At 46.6% G+C, this 22193-nt stretch overlaps 1 protein-coding gene and 1 long non-coding RNA gene across 2 annotated transcripts; both read right to left on the bottom strand.

Annotated features, from left to right (window-relative positions):
• Positions 1-3362: 3362 nt before the first annotated feature.
• On the bottom strand, positions 3363-4001 carry LOC103650999 (uncharacterized). The gene is made up of 2 exons (XR_564519.3): positions 3862-4001; positions 3363-3680 (listed from the first exon to the last, which is right to left on the bottom strand). It is a non-coding gene; the product is annotated as an uncharacterized lncRNA (long non-coding RNA).
• Positions 4002-19616: 15615 nt separating this feature from the next.
• LOC100192816 (uncharacterized) lies at positions 19617-21293 on the bottom strand. The gene is made up of 2 exons (NM_001138008.1): positions 20745-21293; positions 19617-20652 (listed from the first exon to the last, which is right to left on the bottom strand). The coding sequence occupies exons 1-2, from the start codon at positions 21167-21169 to the stop codon at positions 20259-20261; spliced, it is 819 nt and encodes a 272-aa protein (NP_001131480.1). The 5' UTR covers positions 21170-21293; the 3' UTR covers positions 19617-20258.
• Positions 21294-22193: the final 900 nt, after the last annotated feature.

The raw sequence follows: 22193 nt of genomic DNA, 5'->3' as shown, positions 1-22193 counted from the left end.
AGGATAATGAGCCCCGACATGTGGGCCTAGGGGCAAAATTGAAGGAAATAACTAATGCATGTAACACCTGGGCGATCTCCGAGCGCCATAATGTTCGTAGCCCATACAGTATTGATATGTCGCCGCTGCTTCCTCCGTACGCGTGAGTCATGATGAGTGTAGCGCATGCGGCAGCATGGGCGTACTGCCTACCAACGGAATGGACAGGCACGCCACATGCAAGATGGCCTGGTTGCCGCCCGTCAGCGGAGTGGACATGACTCATTAAATGTTGAGGCAGCACATCGCCTGCCAGTGGAGTGGACAGGGCTCATTGAATGCTGAGGCGGTACATCACCTGCCAGCGGAATGGACAGGCGGCGCGTCTTATCCGCAATAAATGCAGAGGCCGCGCGACCCAGAGGCCTTACGTCAGGCTGCGCCCGCTGGCTTACGTCACGGGCAGTAGACCACGTGGCAGCATCGGGGCTCCGCCTGAGCGGGGAGCAGAGGCGTACACGGTATGGTCCGAACACGTGTTGGCTCCGGACCCCCGCCTGGCCTTGATTAAGGTCTAGGTATTCTTTGTCCCGGAATCCCGGGACCCTGCTGTGAGTGGCCCGGACCCCACACAGAGGGGTCCGGAACCCATCCTAGGGTCCGGTTTGCACCCGTGGAGGTCCTGGACCTTGCCCGGAGGTCCGGTCTGTATACACAGGGGTCCGGCACTTTCCAATGGGGGTCCGGACCCACTGTTGATACCTTGGAGTGTATTGTCTTCTTTGGCCACGTGGCGGCCCCGGAGCCGTCCACGTGGCGGGGTTGGGTGCAGTTCACCACGCGACTAGAGATAGCCGCGTGGGCACCACGTCTTCATGCTGTAGTAAGGGGTACCCCTGTTTCAGGGTACCGACACACTAGTATGAGAAAACCCGCTACAGATTCAAGATAAGGTGACACAGATCATTCGGAAGTCTGAAAAGCCATCGCAACATAATCAGCATCGTCAATATACTTAGCAACACTTACTCGCTTGCCCCTAACCCGGTAAGATCCTCGCACACTAGCTTCCCTGATTTTCTGTGTGGTTCTCCATGTTCTATTAAACAAAGTGACCTTATCATGCATAAGTAAACCAACAATAGTAAATCATGATCGATGTTGCATAGGTAAAATTATTCAATAACCAAATAGAGCAATAGAAAATCTACCCAATAATAAGTGAACCAAGTATAAACAAAATATAAGGAAGATAGGTAACCTATTGGGTTCCATCAGGTTAACCTAACTGTGTAATACATAAATGAGAGCATAACAGTAAATGCCATTAGATCAAAGTAACATGATCAAGGACACGCTTGCCTTCTTTGTTAAACTCCTATTTCTCAGGTGCTTCTATATGTTGGACTTCAAGTTCCTCATAACGTTTCCCTTCTACTCGTTGTAATACAAACAAATAGGTAAACAATAAATAAAAATAACAGTACACCAAACAAAGAAACTAACTGCGTAAAATAAATTTGCGCGTTAATATGAATATGTAGGTTCGAGAATCACTAAAATCGGAGCTAGGTCACCCACCATCGCGAGTTGTGCCACAACATCAGTGAGTCGTAGCGCGAACGCCTCCATCGACTCACCGTCTCGGAACGAGAGCATCTCGTACTCTTGGCGTAGCCTCTGTATCGTCGACTTCCTCACTCGTCCGTCACCGATTCACACCATCTTTAGAACTTCCCTGGCCTCCTTCGTCGTCGGTTTGACGACGAGCGTGGAGACCATCTCCGGTGGCGTGGGGCTACATATGACATCAAGCGCCATCCAATCGTTATGTTCTTCGTCGTCGTAATGTAACACCCCGTCCACTACTGGACCGACGATACTTACTCCTGGCAGCCCTCTAGGTTCATAGACCATCTACACAGATCAACACGAGTCTTTTGTGCACACTTTGTCTTCACTCATGCGCAAACGAGAATACTTCCTGGTCGGTCATCCATCCCAAAATTGCTCTGGTCAATCACGCTTAACCTAGAAGCTCTCTCAAGACAGACTTCCGAAAAAGAAGATACACCTTGTTGGTATGAATATTCTATTAAATCTTGTGCAAGGATATTATCATCCGCTAGAACCGGGATATCACAACCGATCTTCGCAGCTTCCCACAGCCCGCATTCTTGCATCTTCACCTTCATCAGCAAAGGTCAATCGTTGTACTTCGTCTTCGTGAGAAACGGGTAAGTGGTCGATCCTGGCACCATAATGCGCTCTACGACATGCTCGATGACGACCTCGTGACTCCATGGCCGTCGTGGCGGTGAACGTCCATGCCACGGCGTCCTCGAGCGCTCCAGTGGCAAGGACATTCTTCCGATCTTCTTCCTTGGTTCCGATGCCAAATGTTGGAGATCCCGGCGAGATCAGCTACTGGCGCTCACTCTCACGAACTCACAACCGGTCTAAAGAACAAGAGATAGGTGGTCTTGGTGCTGTAAGATTGACAGCGTTTTCTGTTGTATTTCATTGAATAAAAAATAGAATAAACTCAATTACATGCACACCATGCAGCGTATTTGGCCATGCCATCCCACGTCCTGCAAAGCACTCGCGCACAACCCTAAGACCCGGACTCGCGCTGCATGAACTGGCACACGTCAAGAGCTGGACGCCTGGACTCGCTCAGCCGTAACTGACTAATTGAGAAAAAAAAACAGCCAAGACCAAACTGACAAACTTCAGGATTACAGACAACAGGGTACATCCCTCTCGCATGATCTCTCGGGAGCTGTAATCTCTTCCAGTCCACGTACGGAACAAGAATCTGTTCTAGATGTACAGTCCGCAGTAGGTTAGATTGTTCACGCCTCATGGATGTGCTGGCCTAAAGGACGGCCGTCCGGCGTAGCGAAGATGGGGCACGCCCACGCGACGACGTGCACGATTGTTGGAACGCCCTGCCGGCGGCCGGCGGGCATATATGGGCCTGTGACTATGACTATAGATCGTGGTCGTGGATGTGGGTTGCGGGGGAGAGCAGAGGGTTGGGAATGAAGATGCCGGTGGCGACCGATCGTTCGTCGTACGGCCGCCGGAGTTTTACATTATGATTCAGCAAGTATTACCATATCTTGCAGGCAGCAGAAACAGAAACATTGGCCAAATTAAACATGCGCCCATTCATTCATGCATGCATTATCTATACTACTCTATTAAGAACTTAATGTGAGTATTTAATGCTACCACGACTTCACCCTTCACACTGACATTTTAGACCCGTCCGATGCGTCCCGACTGTTCAAAAAAATAGTACAGAGCAAGCATTCAAACCCACACCCCTCCTTGAAAAATTTGGAGCAAACCACCACACCACACGTATCTTAGTATTTAGAAATAAACAATAATTATATTTAAATAAATATCACAATACTTATTTATATGTTATATCACAATTGTAGTAAAGCATAGGCAACTGAAATATATAAGTTTGTGTGTAACTAATATAAGCGAGCGAGCGAGCTATCTGCAGCATTTGCAGCTGAGAAAGGAGCAGTAGCCGTGGACGTAGCCCTGTTCTTGGCAGCATTTGTTGCAGTCGCCCGAGTGTACGCAGATGAGAAACGACTTGGAGATGTCCGGGCACATGTTGTCCCTGATGCCATCGCATTGCTCAGCGCCCACCATCCTCATGTTGCCCGCCTCCTCTGCATCAAATCCATCCATCCATGCAACACACACACACACATTTTACATACACCGATTCAGCTGGTTAAATAACTAGATAGGGTTCGAAGTCTCTGCAGGCCTGTCTAATTAGATAGATCTGAGACGATGATCATGCAATAATGTCACAAGAAAAGGATCGGAGGAGGAGAATGAACTTACTAGACGCGATGAGGAGCATGGCCAACAGGAGAAGAGGGGAAAACAGCTTCTTCCTCGCTGCCATCACCTACTCGTCGATACTACTAACAAGAGATTCAACAGCAATGCATGCAGGTGAGGGATTGCAAATGCTGGCGCGTACGTGTGCATAGTATCACCTAGCTATTTATACACACAAGTATATGTAATCGTGTATTATATTTTTACCGTTTCTTTTAGTATTGCAATTACTAAAGATGTAAATGATTCTTGATCCCCCGCCGAGATCTCCTGATACCAGACAATTAGCCTAATTGATTTGCTTGATTGCGTGCATGCGTGCAGTGTAGAGATGTCAATGGGGAATTTTCCACCGGGTTATAGCATCTCATACTCATCCCCATCATGTTTGATCCATCCCCATACCCATCCCCATACCCATCATGGGTACAAAACTCATCTCATACTCATACCCATTCGGGTTTCGGGTCCCCAATGGGTCCCCATCCCCAATTAGGGGATAACTAGGTACGAACATGTAGCACAAACAATCTAGATTTCAGACATCACTATATCGGCAAGCACTCATCCATGAATCATGATCCATTCATCCATCCATCAGAAAAGAAATAAGTACTTTGGGACCGATAGAAGAAATGGAGAAATGGAGTTTGCTCACCTTCCTTGGTCACCATCTGAATTCGTTGGCGTCTGAGAATCCATGGTCGTCACCATCGTCTGGGCAGGGCGTAGCATATGACTGGTTATTTTAGGGTGTTGTTTTTTGCTAGTCTACTAATTGCCTTGTTGGGCTAGGACCTGGGGCCTGATGCGCTGCCGTGCTGGGCTTGGTGGCCGGCTCAGTCTCAGCTCATTCATACAAACACGACAGGTGTACACGTATGAAATACCCATGGGTAATCGGGTTCGGATTATTGCTTCCCAAACCCATACCCGTTTACCCATGGGTGGAGATTTTGTCCCATATTCATACCCATGGGGACAATTTTCGTCCCATACCCGTACCCTAATAGGGGAATTCCCCACGGGTTGGCGGGTATCGGGTCCCCATTGACATCTCTAGTGCAGTGTGTGTAAAAGATTTTGTTTCTTTTTTTCTCAATTCAATTCATTATATATGCGCGTTCCTTTTTTTGTAAAGGGGCTTTAAGATCGTCCTAGTACCATGTTCGTGTGTTGCAATGACACATAAATTATATTTGATGGTATAGTACAACGGTTGTACGACACGTGAGGCCCACTGATCATTCTCATAAAAAATAAATTTAAAATTAAAGTGAACCTTCCAAAAAATATTTAAAATTAAAGTTGATATATGGCTCACATACCCGATATTAAAGTGTAGATAATGTACTTTATTCTAGCCAAAATATCGAGAAAGATATGAGTTGAATAGAAGGTGTTGCCCCTTTTTAGCTAACTCGGCTACCTGCTCTCCTCTTTCAGCTCTCCTCTTTCAGCTAGAGAGGTAGTACTATCTGGGAGCGTTGAGCTGTATGTGGCTTCGTGTTTTGTTGAGCTTAGGTATTTTCTTACGGACCATCTAGGAGGTAACTAACGACTCACGTCATTTGACGCATGACGATGGTGGACTGGGTTAGATAAAAGAAGCATAAGAACTTTTTTTGCAAGAGAAACGATGGTGGAATCTAATAAAATTGGTGTTTTATAGGAGTAGATATATCTCGTGAAAAATATATACCAAACTAAGAGCATGTTTGATACACATTTCTAATTACTAGTACAGTTTGTGTCCATAGATTGCCAGTGGATTTCTACTTCAGAGACAATGCGCATCAACTGCGTCCACCCTATCATCACCGGCGTTGGTGCACGTAAAGTCGCTAAGGGTTCTTTGGTGAACGGCAGAGCACCTGTCCATGCTTAAGGCTTTTGTGAATGGGTATATTAAATATACATCAAGAATTTTATGAACCCACTAATTTTTTAAAACGACTACTGTTTTGGAACGGAGTGAATAGTATATTTCAATCTGAACCTTTTCCCGTTATTTGAATATATGTAGTGAATTTTATTAAATATATGTTGTCAACGAACCATAAAATTGAGGAACAAAACAAAACAAGGCATTATGTCACCCCTGTGTTGGCTCACACAAAGTATCATACAATGTAGAAATGAAGTTTGGATGCAAAATATGAAAATAACACATAAAGAGATATCAAATTCAAATCCAACTCATAGCTCCCCTAGGTATAGCTCTCCCACTACCCTCTCGCCATTTGACTTCAAGCACCAAAAACTAAGATTCCTATGGAGGGGCGAACACAACCGTGTTAGGCGCTGAAATAGGTAGGAAAACCTCGAATTGGGTGAGAAGAGCGTCCTCATATGTATCAGAAGAGTCCTCGATATGTCCAACATCTCTGACACTATGGTTATTCTTCACTTGTGTTGACTAGTCAGAGGTGCTATGACCAATTGTGGAGGATCTAACGATGCCACTGAGAGTGATAGGATCTCACCGGTGCTATCAGAGGAGCTGCTAGAATGGGAGACACATGAGCTATCTGAAGATACTAAGAGAAGCATAAGCCATTTGAGTGAATGGTACAGTTGAGTTGCAACTATGTCTGACAATGTCGAAAGTGCTAAGGAAGTGATAGTCTTTGACACTCCCACATGTTCCAAAGTCGCACACTATCTTGATGAAGAGAATTCAAGTGTCGTAGGGTGAATTAGTGAGACTAACTAGTAAAGACCCTAGCTCTGAAATGTGTCGAACTGTCTTTATAGGGTCACTAGTGTATAAAGGGCTAAAGGAGCTACCTTACAAGCTAGATGGGACAGGACAAACAATTTTATCTAGTACAGAATGTGCTTAAAATAGACAATTTCTTTCCATATCTGCTAGCAGTTGCTACTAAAACTGATCTTACCGAGCTCGAATGGTCAAACAGGGTGAGCATCCTATTGGTTTGACGCTGTTGAGCCTTAGACTAATGTCTCTCCTTCCTATTCTCTTCCTCTCTACATAACTCCTAGGCTAGTATCCTCTACTACTCAGCTAGAAGTCTCTTCTACTCGACTGTTGTCTGTTGCTATTGTGCTATCATGTGTTCAAGTGAGACATTCATCTGGTCAGTAGAAGAATGTACCAAATGTGGGGGTGCTATACTAGAACTACTTGCCTCTAGGTCATGTGGTCTCTGTGGTGGTGCTAGAGGTATAGGTGGTGGAAACTTGTAGTCCTTTGTCATAAGTAATTGTCTTATACTAGTGCTCAAAGATCTACTCAAACTCAAATTGGTGAACCTGATGACTAAAACTCAAACTGGTGAACCTGATGAATAGCCTCATTTTGTTCCTACTCTCCTCAGTTGTCCCTCTGAGATATATCTGTTTCTATGCCTAAGAGCTTGAGAACGTGGATGTGGGTTGATTGTAGACTAAGACATATATACACCATATGCTCTCAATGAGTTCTCTAAAGTCTATGCCCACTTCAGATGATTAATCAACTAGAAGAAGATATAAGAAAAATAGTGAGCATAAAGCAACTAACATCTAGCCTTGATCCCATTTAGGATTGTATCCTCTATCTCATGGATCATGAAGTTGATAACATCAAACACGATGACACCAAGGCACTAATGATTCATTGTTGATGATGGAGTTCCTCAATGTGAGGATGTAGTAGACATTGATGAGTAGTCGATGCTTGGTTGTCTTGGCAATCAAGAGGATAGAGCTAAGACCATTGATCTCTATGGTGGTGGCATCCCCAAACTTGATGGATCCTCATACACCAAAGTCTAGGTCGAAAAGTACTCTTATCACTCATTCATGTAGTGGGTGATGTTGGTGTCAAGAAACCAGCCATCAATCTTTTCATCATTGAAATAATTATCAAGGAAGACATGAGCACACGAGTCGTCGAGGTGGAGAAGAGCAACGACAACCAGTGTGAGAGGGAGTAAAGCTCAATGTTCTTGTGTACTAGGAATAGAGTCAGCTCATCACCCTCTTGTACTTGCATGATGTGTGCCTAACCATCTCTCTTTGCTTGCCGACACTCTTTAGACTAAATTTCAATCTTACCACGGTTGAGGTAGGTGTTGTACTAGGTATCCTTATGCTCTCCTTGGTGCCTCCATGTGTCCATGGAGCTTTGTCCCTATTCTGCGATGACACTTGCATCTGCTCGATAAGCCCAAAGCCTGCCCCTTCCTCCGCTCCTTTTGGCGCACGATCCATCACTCCTCAGTGAAGAGAAGATTGCCACCGATGGTGACTGTCTCGATGGGTGGTAGATATTTGCAGTCATTGATAGCCTCGATGCGACTCATCACCTCCTCGGTCGTTAGCTTAGAGAGATCTAGCAATGTCTCCACTACTAAGATGACCTATGTGTATTCCTTGTGGATGACATGGAAGAAATTCTCAATGACTTTCTCCTCAGTGATGTTGTCATTGTCATACCACATCATCTATTGCATCAGGCTAGAGAGACAGAGAGTGAAGTCGTTGACATTCTCACCTAACCAGAACATCATGTGATCCCACTCATAACACAACTTCTACTAGGTGTATCTATGGGCGCAGGTGCTACCGATGTGTGCCACATCGATGTTGTCCTTGGAGGTCTCCTTGTCCATGAGGATGAGCACCATCTCCGATAGGACAACAATAAGGATGGCCTCCAACAATCGCTGAGCCACGTAAAAGTTGTTTTCGCTATACCATATCGCATCCCACATCTCATGGATCTGCAACTTCACCTTCATCACAAGTTTTTACTTGTTGTACTTGGTCTTGGTGAGCATGGGCCATGTGCCATCATCAAACTACTTGGTGATGGTCTGTATGATGGGAGAGCCACATCGACCATGGCAGCCGCAACTATCGCTCTAGGGAAGGATAAACATTGATGCCTGTGAGGGTTCCATGTGCCCATGTTCTATGCATCTAAGCCATGGAGATGCTCCCGAGGAAGAGAGACACACTAGTGTATTTGAGGGCTCCACACATAGGGTAGTAGCATCAGCCGCATGACCTTGGTTGCAGTCACGACTTGGTGGGCCATTTAAATCACACGTTCTGTGGTCTTTGCCGTTGTGATGCGCTCCTCCTGAGTCACACCCACATTACGTGTCGTCCGCTCCCATGCCTCCTCCAATGCCTCTCACTCCTCCTCCCGAGTGTTCGGTACTGCCATGGTTGTTGCACGTCGTTCACGTGCAGCCGCTTGGCGACGTCTTTCGCTAGAGGTGGTGGACCATGGAGGAGAGAAAGCGGGAGGGGCTATGGCGCCGTACAAGAATAGACAAAAATCCTAGGAAGAACTAGGTTTTTGATAAGATATGTTAAAGATCGACACATGATTTTAGAGCAGATTTTTCTATTCTATTCCAGCCACACCACAAACCATACCAGGATTCGATATGCATAGAAGTAACAAACTTAAAAAGAAAACTTCAATGCATGCTAAAGTACATGCCAATCTTGATACTAGAAAATAAGAAGATAAGTTGCTGAAATATGCACTAACTACTCCTAAGATAAACACAGCTTTTATTCTATAGCTTTGCACTGTCCCATATTTGGGACAGTGTCTCCATGATCTTGAGCTAATTTTCCAGGTACTCAAGTAACAACAACTTCTTACAGAGGATGAAAACGCAAGTGCATAAGACCTTGGCAGAGTAAAAGTCCTAGAGGGAAATTTGGTGTTCCTACCATACAATCGGTTAAAAGTGGCCAACTGTACAACCAAAAGCTTTAGGACAAGATGACGACATCTTTGATAGGGCTTTTCTGCACTGGCTTTTGATGCGGCTTCACGGATGCGACTTCATGTTAAAATGCATAAGCCATAACAAACGACATTTTGACACAGGATTTTCAAGCACTTCTCCCTTCTCTATTACATAGGTAAAGACAAAAAAGTGGTTTAACCAGCTTTGACTTGTGTCCTATTTGTGAAAAATCCCTCCCACCAATTCATCATGATCAAATCTCCTTTTCCTCACATCGTCCCGAGGCCACTAGTCCATTAGAGCAACTCCAATATTTATCTAGATACCTCCGTAAATCTTAAATTTAAGAAACGAACACAAAAAATACTTCTCCAACAATTCTCTCAACAGACTTGCTAAATTTAGTTACTGGCTATAAAATCTCATTTACTCTCCAAGTTTGGTAACTTGATAGAAACTACCTAAATGCAGTTGGAGTTGATTTCTTGACACCAGTGCGTCCATTTTTATCCTTTCACGCGTAACAAGGTAGCCAGGTCCGACACTCTTTTTTCCCTTTCCCATGTAGCGAGGTAGCTAGCTTCGACGCGTGTGACCCAAGCTTCTCCATTGTTAGACCAGCACTACCTCATAGGTCGGGCCGTCGGACTGACGCTCCCCCGAAGGTCATGACGATCGAACTTTTCCTTTGCTTTTGCTCTCGATGTCTTCTGCTCTCGACCCCGCCGCACGCTAGAACCGATGGGAGCAGATCTGTCAACACAAGGTTCAAATTTGAAATAGTTTCTAAATATTAGGAACTATTAGAGACCAAGATATTTTTTACTTTCAATAGTATTTAGCAACTTGTTAAACATGAATTTAGAAAGTTCTTTTAAAGAACTATTGGAGTTACTCTTATGCCCTTTTTGCGACATGAATCCTTGCACGCCTTCCCCTCTCCCTGAGGGCTGATTTGGTGAACAGGAATCACGAGAGAATTGAAGTGGATTGACGGTGGTGTCCACCCCACACGGCAGGCGTCCACCAGGAAGAGGAAGCCATGTCCAAGGGGTTCGTCGGTAGGGCGCTTGGTCAGCCGGGCCTAAAGAGAACCGTGTGAGTGCGAGAGACGGTTTAGGGAGGTTGCGGTGTTCCTCTTGGACATGGCTTCAACACCATCGACCATGCCACGTCAAGCTTCCATGTTGCTGCTGTTCATAGGATCGGTATACTAGATATCCAGATTTTCAACACTAACAGGCACGCCGACAATGTGCTGACGAGGAAGCTTAACGGTGGCACGGACCGCTTTGGTTGCCATACGTAGCTGTGTTTTTTTCCCCCTTAGTACTATTGCACTCACATCGTTTATATGAATATTTACATTTGAGACTGGCTATATTATTAATCATAAATATCTAAAAAAAGTAACTAGATATGGTTCCTTTTGAAAAGTAGTCTAGAAACCATATTGACAAATAGTTTTTTTATAATATATTTGACTCCTCCGAAAAAGCTGATTTGATCGAAAAGACAGAGCTAATACTATTTTTTAAGAAGCCAAAGCTCTACCAAAGGCCTGAATCTGAAGTGGCGGGGACTGCGGACTGGTACGACCGGACAGCGAGCTTAGGCGTGTGGGCTTCGGCCTAGCGGTAGGTAGGCTGCGGCTTGGATGGGCCGGTTGTTAGAAGTAGCGTGAGGCCCATGCTGTAATCTGTTGCGCAAATATAGGCAACGATGGTAGAGAGGGAAAGGTAGGCGAGAACAAGATTACCTGTCTGAATAACTGAAAATCCCACGGCCGTCACTCGTCAGCCGCGTTCTGCGCCATTTCCCAGCCCCGTCCTCCTCCGTTGTTGTTGCTAAATCTATTCCCTGATTCCACTCTAGCTACCGAGTTTCATAGCATTTGTACCTGCCCCGCTCAATAATTCTTGTATATATGACGTCATTTGATGCGAAGATCAGCGCAATATATTTAAGGTGCCCGCAAGTCAACCATGGAGAGAAGGGAAACATGTCAACTATGGTGGAAGTTCACAGTTCGCTGCACCTGTTAAAGATGCCGCTATACCAAGCTGGAGTGCAGGTACACGCACCACTTCCTCATACATATAGAAAAGGAGGCCGCTCTAGCTCTCTTAGTGCGCTCTAGTAGGTAAAAAGGAAATGACAATGTTGCTCAGTAAAATTATGATGCTATTAATTAATGTTTCGCGGGTATGGCGACACGCACTGTCTTGGTGGTCCGGGAGGGGCTCGGAATCTGGAATCTCTGCCCTGCGCCTCTATTTCCTCAATTATATCGTCCATTTGCGTGTGAGGGTAAAGGCTAACGCGCGCGGACATGACGCCCAAAAAGCTCCGTCCGCGGGCGTCCCGACGCTTTGCCACGGCTTTCACCCGCGCCCAATGGCAGCGTAAAGACCACCGGAAAGGAGCAGCACTAGCAATGCCGCCGGACGGGCGGGGGCTTTCACCTGGCACGAGCAAAAGTCGCCGGTGCGGGGCGCAACGCAAAGCAGCACCGGTACCAGCGCAGCGCAACGCGAGTGCAAGTGGTCGTGTCATACAGCCGGCGGCTCCCAGGAGGAGGGAGAAGACGCCGGAACCGGAAAAGAGGGTTGGCTGGGTGGTGAAAGAGAAAGCGACCACAAAGCATCCGGCCGGTGCAACGGAAGGCGCCCAGCGCAACAACGCCCCCCCCCCCCCCCCCCCCCCCCCCCCCCCCCCACTTCGCCAGCCCGCCCGGCGTCGCGTTGGATTCGCATGAATCTTGCGTGTGCCAGCCCGAGTGCTCCCAGGGCCCCGCGCGCGCGCGGCTCCTTCAGGAGCCCCACTGCCTGCGCGCGGCATGTTGCGGCCAGAGCAGCCTGGCTCTGGCCCTCGGCGTGTAGCTGGAGGCAGCACACACACAGGCGTCTGTGCTGCGTAGGCGCGTAGCGTAGTGTACATGGGACAGGGCACGCCATGATCAGCAGACGCAACAGGCGTGGCAATAAAGGCAGTGCGCGACTAAACAAAACGAGGTGGTTAGCGGCCGAGGGACACCAGCCACCGTCGTCATGCTCATGTGGTAGAATCAGTATGTGGAGCAGGCACGCTGTAGCATAGCACCCGCCATTTATTTTTTTATTTTTTTTATAGATTTCAGGCGCTTTTACGCTTTTGTCCTGACCGGACGAGACAGCCCATTCGCCGGCTCTCAGTGCTATCAGAGCAGTGCGATCTGGGCACTGAATCGCAAGCGGAGCTGGACTGCGAGACGGGAGCAGGGGCGAATGATGATTCCTGGCGGGAGAAGTAGGCCCTGTCCAACGGTGCTGACGTGACACATGAGGCAAGTAGCACGGACACTCTGCTCCGGTCCGGTCTGTGTTCCTCGCTGTGCGCTCGGTCGATCCGTCTCTCTACTAATTATATTTTATTTATCTTATCTATTATTTTAAACTTTATTCCATAAATAATATTATTTATAATATAAAACAATATTCTGCACGACTATATATATAATTTGGAGGACACAATCCTAGAGAAGATAAATAGATGAAATCTGATATTTAACCAATTACAACAAAAACTTCGATCCCAAATTCCCAATTAGTTGCTAGAGCAAGATAGAATGTAATTGAAACAACAAGAGGAGTTCTTCTTCCACGTGTTGCTCTTATCAATGCAAAAATGACTTAGGGAGCAACACAAGTGACTTGAATCAAGATCAACACAAGAGAACTTGGAGAGGGAGAGGAAAAAACAAATCGCAACAAAACACACACAAAAAGACACGACGATTTGATTTACCGGAGTTCAGTTCCAAACGAACTTACATCTCCGTCGAGGCGTCCCAAGGGACCAAGTCTCTTTCAACCTTTCAAGTGATTATGAAGATCAAACTTGAGTTCTCTCTTTTTGCCCAACTCATGCCGAGAGGACGAAGTCTCCGCAAGGCACTCCACAAACTCGGAGCCTCTTGCTAGCATTTCCATTCAATAGGAGTTCACAACTCTGAGAACAAGAGCACAAGATCGCAACAACACACTCTTATCTATCACACTCACACAAGGCACTAACACAAAAATGCTCTAGAATGGCTATCGCTTGCTCGATTCTCTCTATTTGGCAATTGAGAGGCTTTTGATCTCTTTGGAGTGTTGCTCTAGCTTGTAGGAGTTAATTCTCATCTCTAGTGTGTTCAATGGGCTGATTGGGATGTATTTATATCCCTTAACCACCCAAATAGTCGTTGAGGACAATCTCCAAGATACGCACTTTCCTCAGGTGCACCCGACCGCCCACAATATAGGTCAGGTGCACCATTGGAGCTCTGTTAGATTGCAAAATCAATGGTTGTTCTAATGGAAGGTTGCCATGTCAGGTGGCACCGGACCGGCACCACCAATCCGGTGCACAACCAAACCCCGCCACGTGTGATGCCATGTCATCTAGCCATTGGAGCTAGGAACTAGTCGTTGAGTCCTGACAGGTCTGGTGCACACCTAATTTAGGTCTAGTGCGCCAGGGTCTTCAGCTCTTCAAATCAATTGTTTTTGCGTAAGTGGTTCGGTGCACCACTAGACTGGTCTGATGCACCAACTCCACAAAGCCTGGGAAAATGCTTCTCTGAGTAACTGGTCTGGTGACCCACCAGACTGTTCTAGCGCACACTGGACTAGGTCCGGTGCACCGCAGAGCAGCTCACTCAAGTTCTTTTTGGGCTTATCTTCTTTGTCTCCATTTGGCAGTCTTTGAGAGCATTTCTATGACTTAGACAAACATATCTAGAGTTTGTTCGGCTAGTTTAAGTCATATTTATTCATTTTTTGATACAACCCATTTAGATTCCAATTAAAGCTCAAACTTAGCTCAAAAACACCTTATTTAAAATATAAACTTTTCAACCACTCTAAGGTGCTCAATTATGTTCCTAAGGGCATTTAGAACTTATCCAAACATGTGAACTACTCATAGTTTATTTTATCCAAAATATGCCCTTTCTAGCCTTAGCTTGAGCTATTGTTGCATTAAATACTTCCAATTTCGTTCTTATGAACCTGCAACCATAAAATTAGCAAACTAGGTAGATTATGATGTTGTGTTGGTCATCAAACACCAAAACAAAATAGAGAAATGGCTAAGAGCCCATTTCCCTTTCACACCGATCTTGTTGAAGCTGAAAATGACCCGAGCCAAGTATAAAGTTGCATCCAACCAAACTGGTCTATATTGTCTGTCACATTTGCTATTGATCGACTATCACTATCATCGTCCATGCTATTGACCGTTGTTAGTGCTTAACTACTATAGCACTCTATATAGCATTTATCGCTAGCTTACAATCACCTCAGCATCATATCAACTTTTCTTTTACAAACTCTTATTTAAAACGAAACATGATACTTTATCTACGAAAAATAGAGTGCATACTTTAACAAAAAAATCATAATTCAGATAAAGTAAATAAAACGTGACAAACATAAAAAATTAAAATTACATAGTTTGTAAAAAATAAAACTAATCATTGTCGTAGTCATCTCTCCCTCTTTCTCATTTTCTTACTTGTCTAGTTTCAATGGTGTGATCAATTTTTATGGTCAACTTGTGGAGTCTATTCATGTCATCATCCATTTTGATAGTGGATTGATCCAACAACTTGGTGAAGTGCTTGTACAATTTTGATTGGCTTATCTCTTCTTGGCCTTGCGAATCTTATTTGCCATGCTTTCTTCTCGGCATGGGACTCTCTGCTAATTCATTGATGCACCCCTTACCCTTGCATTGCAGTCTTGCCCTATCGTAGCTAATAGGGCAAGACAGTTTGATTCTATTGTTGCAACCACTTCAAGCAGCATAACATCATATGATCAACTCGGCCAAGCCACAGACAAGCGGTTGTAGATACCATTGAAGAGGTTGACCTTTCAGTTTCTCATGGACCATCGGTCCTTGAATTTCTTGGCAATATGGTGGTGAGGAAGTTCAGTGATGGAGTTGTATGTGACTGCTATTTGACCCTAAAAGGTCAATCCTTTTTTGTCAGTGCCCTCAATGGGCTCAACGGTGTGCATTAACCACATATGTACCTATAAATTTATGAACTTAAAAACTATTCTCCACTTTAAAAGGTGTGGAACTCATAAAGCTATATGTATACTTACAAGTATTTCATCCTCCACCTTAGTCCAGTCCCATCACTGTTGAAAATTGTTATCCACTAGAGTACACAGACTGGTTGGAGGCCACGTCGCTGTGGTTGCTTGGTGGCACTACCATGCATGAGGGAGGATGAAAATAAGCACGACCACCATATGTGGGAGTAGTACCATAGGGGGAGGGAAGGCAGAAGGAGCACCATAAACTCTATAAGGAGGATCGTATGGATATATGTATGGAGGAGGATATGAATAAGCGAAAGGTTGTGAATGAGGAGCATATATAGAAGGGGCTTTAGTGATAGGAGGAAGAGTGTTGGTCACTGGAGGCTCACTAGTAGAAACAGGAGCATCGACACTTGGTCGGTATGGATATGTAGGATACATGTAAGGAAAGAGAGGTCTAGGAGTTAAAGAACAAGGACGAGTAGGAGCATCCTCTCACCGATGATGGACATGAGAAATACCGTCGAAGGAGACTTGCTCCACACTGGCAGGATTCGTGGGACACAAATATACCCACAAGCACTATGTACTATGTGTGCCTTCAACAGCTACCAACTACGTTATCCTTGACTACATGGGCACCCATCCCTGCCATGATGGCATGTCACATGTATAGCTATGGCACATCGGAAGCATGCTTTGTGTATGATACAACCACTACGACAAGATATGAGTACTTATACCTCTTCTGGACTAGGCCTGCTACCATGCACGATATAATTATCACCTCTCTTGTGCTATAAAAGTAAGATGTTGAGCACCATAGAAAGGGGTTTTCACTTTTGATCTGGCTTTTTAGCCTTATGGATTCGGCTTAGCCTTTTGGATTTGTTGAGGTTCGAGTTCAAGAGGTATGAGCTTAGGAGCTAGCACATAGCAAGATCTCTCACTTGAGTCCGAGTTCTCTCGTTTGGCTCAACATTAGACATCACAAAGGGCAACTAGGGCTCTCCTCACTCATTAGCTCAGACATCAACTGACCATATAATCGTTGTCCATACTTGCATGTGAACATCAACTATATGGATGATGTAGGGTATTACGCACAAGCAGCATAAACCTCTCTACATCGTGTGCGTGCTTACAACCATGTCAATGTCATAATTTAGCAGTCCTAAGCCCAGACCTCTCTCTGTATTTGATTTTTCCTTGGTACCTTGGTGTCGCACTCCAACGACATTGTAAGGAAAATGGACCCGGGGCCATTTGGCTAAGTGATTTTGGTGTTTGATGATCAACATAACCTATATATGGACTAATATGTTTTCTAGTGTTTGTATTTGTAGTTCACAGGATACGAAGAGGATTGGACTAAGGCATTGAGGATGCAACACCTCAAAAAAAAAGACATAAAAGATATGTAGAAGTCCAAGACTCAAGAACAAAAAAAGCCCAAGGTAACAACGAAGAAATCCATGAAGTGGGTAGTTCGCCAGCGCACTGGTGGCACACTGGACAGTGAACAATGACTGTCCGGTGAGGCAGCGGGTAGTCTGCGTAGAGAGCTCGCAACCAGGGGCTCTCGGGGTTGTAGCACCGAACTGTCCGGTGTGCACCGGACAGTTTGGGCAACGGTTGGATCCAACAATCGACTGCTACAGACCCCAACGTTCGGCTGACGTGGCCAGGGCACCAGACTGTCTGGTGCGCCCAACGACAGAGCAGTCAGCTTTCTGTCCAACGGCTAGAATTGTGGGGGAGGCTATAAATACCTCACCAACCGGCCATTTGGAGGGGTGGGAGCTCAAACAACATACCAAGACATATTATAGACATTTTCAAGTGCTCATATACCCAAGTGCTTAATAGAATCACTCAGTGATTAGCGTAGGTGCTTTGCGAAGTGCTTAGGTTAGTTAGACCTTTAAGCGCTTGCTCTAGGTGAATCCTAGTTAGTTGAGTGAGTTTAGAAAAACCACACAACCCTCGGCTCTTGCGCGAGTCATTATAATTGTATCGAGTGGGGCGAGAGTGTTGCGAGACCGTGACAACCGAGTTTATGTCACGACCGCCACCGTGTACCAGAGGGAATGAGGCCCGCGGCGTTTCGACCAGAAGCTCGATAGTGGAGATGGCGGGGAGCGTCCGAGAGGAGCCAGAAGCGGAGCACCACTTGCGTGTGGAGAAGGTCCGCGACGTTTCGACTAAAAGCTCGATAGTGGAGACGGCGATGAGCGTCCGAGAGGAGCCAGAAGCGGAGCACCACTTACGTGTGGAGAAGGCCCGCGACTCTCTACGGAGTTACTCGACCGAGGTGCTTGTCCCTCACGTGGGCTACCCTTTGCGTAGGGGCACCAACGAGGATTAGTCGGAACCTTGCGTGGTTCCAGATACCTCGGTAAAAATAACGGCATCATCAACGAGAGTTTACATATCTACCTTGCTCTTTACCTTCCGCATTTATATTAAGTATTTAAGTTTCAGTCTTGCCTTTCTAGTTAGTTGACTTAGATTGAAACTTAGGCTTTGCGGTAGAGATAGCAACACTTAGAGAAAACCTTGTTTGCATATTTTAGAATTGTTTATTTGCATATGTTTTACTCTAGGGATTTAATTGTGGCCTAGTTTGGAGATAGTTTTTAGAAGTCCTGATTCATCCCCTCTTAGGCGTCACTGTTTCCTACATACGTCTTCATGATCACGAGACAAGGTATGTTCATATTAAAAAAAGTTACTTTTTCGTTGTATTGTGCTTGTGCTAAGATGAGACAATGGTAAAATATATCTACTATACCTTTTATCCTATCTCCTCTCTCTATCTTGTTGTTCGTCACATTCTTCATGTAATTTGGTAGTGTTATAGATGGCTTTATTGATCTTAAGGCAACCTCTACGTGTCTTTTTTTTATGGATCCTTTCAGAGGTGTTTATGAGTCTATCAGATGTAGAACGAACGACATCGGTCTAACCGACTTCTCGACCGGTTGTCGGTCCACTATATTCTTACCATGATCAAAGTTACTTATAACTACCGACGTGGTAGCATAATCTAAACCGATGTCAACTTGTCGTGATCAAACGTCGACACAAAGAATCAGGTGAAACATAACGTACCGGGCGGCCATGGATTTCGGATTCCATTCCATATGGCAGTAGCAGTAGTACCACGCTACTGCTCCTACGCTTGTACCAAGTCCTTGTTTTAGCATTTGCTTGCAGTTTGGCACTGCTGGGAATGAGCCGGCTTCATACAGTGTGCGCCCGCCACTGGAGCCTCTAGTGGATCCGCACGTTTGGCGACGATCATGTGGCGCGGTGTGTTCTAGTTGGCCAGCTGGGGCAATGTGTTGCTGCCTGCACAGTGCGCGCCCACTGAATGATGCAGGAAGGTACTGGTACTTCCATACGGGCCACGCCATCCATTGCTTTGCTTTCGGAATGAAGAAAGAAAAAAAAGGAGGGCAGTGAGAAAGACGGGAGATTATCGGGGCATGTGATGTGCCTTCTTGTTCGGTGCGTTGGGCCTCTAACTCGGCGCCTACTACTGCGTGCCAGCCGCTATCACCACAGTCAGCCAAGACGCTTCTTGTTCTTGCGACTTGCGACCTTCATCACTTCATGATTCCACGCTTGAGTTCTAGCTGAGCTGGAGAGATCAATCTAACCTTCCGCTGCTGCGACTGACTGGCCAATCTGGAGCCAGATCGGAGAGTTTCACAGAGCAGGGGAGCTAGGAGGAACATGTGCGCATGGGCGGAAAAGGAGCAAGATGCATGCGGTCGAATATTTTATTTGAAGACTAAACGGGGAGGAGTAAGTAGGTCACATGAATGGCCAGTACGGTACTTCCACAACGAGAGTGAGACCGACCGATCTTCTGCTGCGTTTCAGGTTTCTGTTGCTTCTACAGCGACGGCAAGCAGCACACGAAGGCTGGAGAAGCCAGCCAGAGCCGAGCACATCTAAGCTTTCATTTTTTTAATAGAACATCATGTCTAAACTTCTACTAGCTAGTAACTGGCAAAGCAACAATGGCGGACAAAAACCTTGCGAGACCCCACTACAAGCATCACACACTACAAGTGTTAACACCATCTGGTGGGAGATGTTGCACACACCAAAAATACATTAACAATTAAGCCGGTACAGAAATCTTCTGATCCTGGATCCTAATCCAAGCCGCCGGTGACGCTGGAAGAGGCTTTTTATCGAATGCTTTATTGTTCGGTACCGTGGAAGTTGTTGGACTCTGTACTTGTCGAATTTTGTACACTGAACCGAAATGGACGCTGGAACGGCACGCGTACGCCCATGGGCCATGGCCTCTTGTTCTCGATGAACACAACACAGCCACTCGGAGCTGCCGCGAGCTGGCAGCTGGACGACGAGACTGTTCCACTCTTCATCCTCGTCACACGCGGCGGGACGTGCCAGCCATCTGATCGGTAGGAGTACACCTGAAGCAACTCTGCATCCAAGCCTAGCACGACGACGTGCGACTTGTGCCGCCGGCCCTGATGCCCGCCCGGGGATAGATGAGGTGGTGGTTGGTGGCGTACGTTGCGACGGGAGCGGTTCTCGCCGCAAGAACAGCCCGTTACAACTGTCCGCAGTGCATCAGGAGGACGGAGTCGTTGAAGCCCAGGCCGGCCACCAGCGAGCTCTTAGGCTCCAGCTTCACGTCGCCGTAGGGGTGCGGCACGCCGAGCGACGGCGCAACGAAGGGCTTCATGTCCACGAGGGCGACGGAGGGGTTGGTGGTGGTGGTGACCGCGGACGGCGGCGCGTTGCCGCGGTCTTCGTCGGGGAGGTTGACGGTGGTGATGTCGTGGATGCTGGACCGGCGCTTGTCCTTGCCGCCGGAGTTGAGGCGGATGAAGTACTTCTGCGCGTGGCTGGCCACCTGCGTCGGCGTCCGGGTCGTCACGTACTTGCGCGAGATGTTCCTCCAGTCCCCTCTCCCGTACTTCTTCAGTCCCATCAAGAAAAGCCTGGGAGACAAAGCGAAAAATCGCCATTTTTAGCGGAAAAAAAAGGAAGGCGAGCAGATCCATCGACCCGCCCCAGCGCGACTGTTGCTTACTTGTGCTCCTCCTCCGTCCAGGGGACGCCCTTCTTCCGCTCCGGGTCGGAGCCGCGCGCGCGCTTAAGGCAGTAGCCGCGCCTGAACCCTCCGTCCCAATCCTCGTGGGTGAACCCGAACGACGGAACCGAGCCGCTGTAGTGCGGGAACGGCACGAGCCCGGCCTCGATGAAGCCGACGTCGTTCTCCAGGTCGTGGTAGTGGTTCCTCACGTCGTCGACCGTCTTCGTGCGCACCACCTCCGCCACCTTCTCCCACCTGTCGGGCGCGTTACGGTCGATCTGCGCCAGCGCCTTCTCGAACAGTTTGTTCTCCGCCGCCGTCCACGCGTCTCCTCCCCGCCAGAAAACCGAGTGCGTGTCGTGCAGCCAGAAGCAGGGCGCCGTCGGCGGGAACGGCACCGGCGTCCACGCCTCCGCCATCATCTTGGCCGCTGCCTGCACACGTGAGCTGCCTGTCTGGCTGGTAGCGAAGAAGATGAGGGAGAGAAGTAGGGGGAGGTGGAAGGTAGCGTGAGTATTTAGGGGAGAAGAATCAAATTCCCGGCGGATGCCGAAGTGGACGGAGTTTATTCCGGCTCCACCGTTGGAGGCCTTAAAGAAAAGGCGAGCAAGGAAGCGGATGCTTGTGATTGGGTCTTGGACTCTTGGTGGAGTTCGTGGCCTCTCAACTCTCAACCAAAGGCCACTTTCTCATTGTAGATCCCTGGTAAATTTGATATTTACTTCAGTCGGCTGTTCCTCTGTTTTGGGTCAGGTACGTCCCGGAGAAGGTTTGACGTAGTTGCAGATGGTGTTGCATTCTTTCATTTATTTATTGGCCTCACCAGCGGCTTTCTCATGCTTACTTTTCTTTATTTAATCCTTGTTCTAGATTTTCTTATTTATCATGGTCATAGCTAGCTTAGCTTTTTATTCATCTGTGTTTTTTCTTCAAAATGGGAGCAAAGGTATGTACCTGTCACTTAGTATCGTTTTACACCCATGCCTATATCTGTTCGCGGGTATAATATCTTACTCGTATTCGTACTCGCGCGGATAATTTTACTCGTAGGGTAACCCGCATCCACGATAAAAAGTCATAAATTTTAATATACTAACCACTCAAAATGTCAAACAACCCCACAAAATAAGTTGAACTTCAAATATAACATATCATAGGATTACATATTTTAAGTACCTTGTTTGGTTTTGGTAATTGATTGACAACTTAGGTGGACTAATAAGTGTTTATGTTGAAATACATGGGTGATTAGTCCACAAATGCACTAGTGCGAGCTACTTGAGCCATGGTGGTGGGAAGTGGCTTGGTTACATTGATATGCCCAGTGAGTGAGATAAAAGAGCTCATTACATATGAGACATGACAAGGTGTCATGTGGCTAGATGGAGATCAAGAGACATGACTTATCTATGATGGTCCAAGTTGCTAGTGTGAACGGTAAGTTGG

The sequence above is a fragment of the Zea mays genome, chromosome 3 (assembly GCF_902167145.1).
Source record: "Zea mays cultivar B73 chromosome 3, Zm-B73-REFERENCE-NAM-5.0, whole genome shotgun sequence".
NCBI lineage: Eukaryota > Viridiplantae > Streptophyta > Magnoliopsida > Poales > Poaceae > Zea > Zea mays.
Note: the sequence above shows the minus strand (reverse complement) of the source record. Positions and strands in the feature narration are given on the sequence as shown.

What these genes read in the sequence shown, in the direction of transcription:
- LOC100192816 (NM_001138008.1), bottom strand. Translation starts at nt 21,169, where the DNA reads ATGATGGCGGAGGCGTGGACGCCGGTGCCGTTCCCGCCGACGGCGCCC. An exon ending in TGGACGGAGGAGGAGCACAA is followed by an intron (nt 20,653 to 20,744) that starts GTAAGCAACAGT and finishes TTTGTCTCCCAG; the next exon opens with GCTTTTCTTGATGGGACTGA.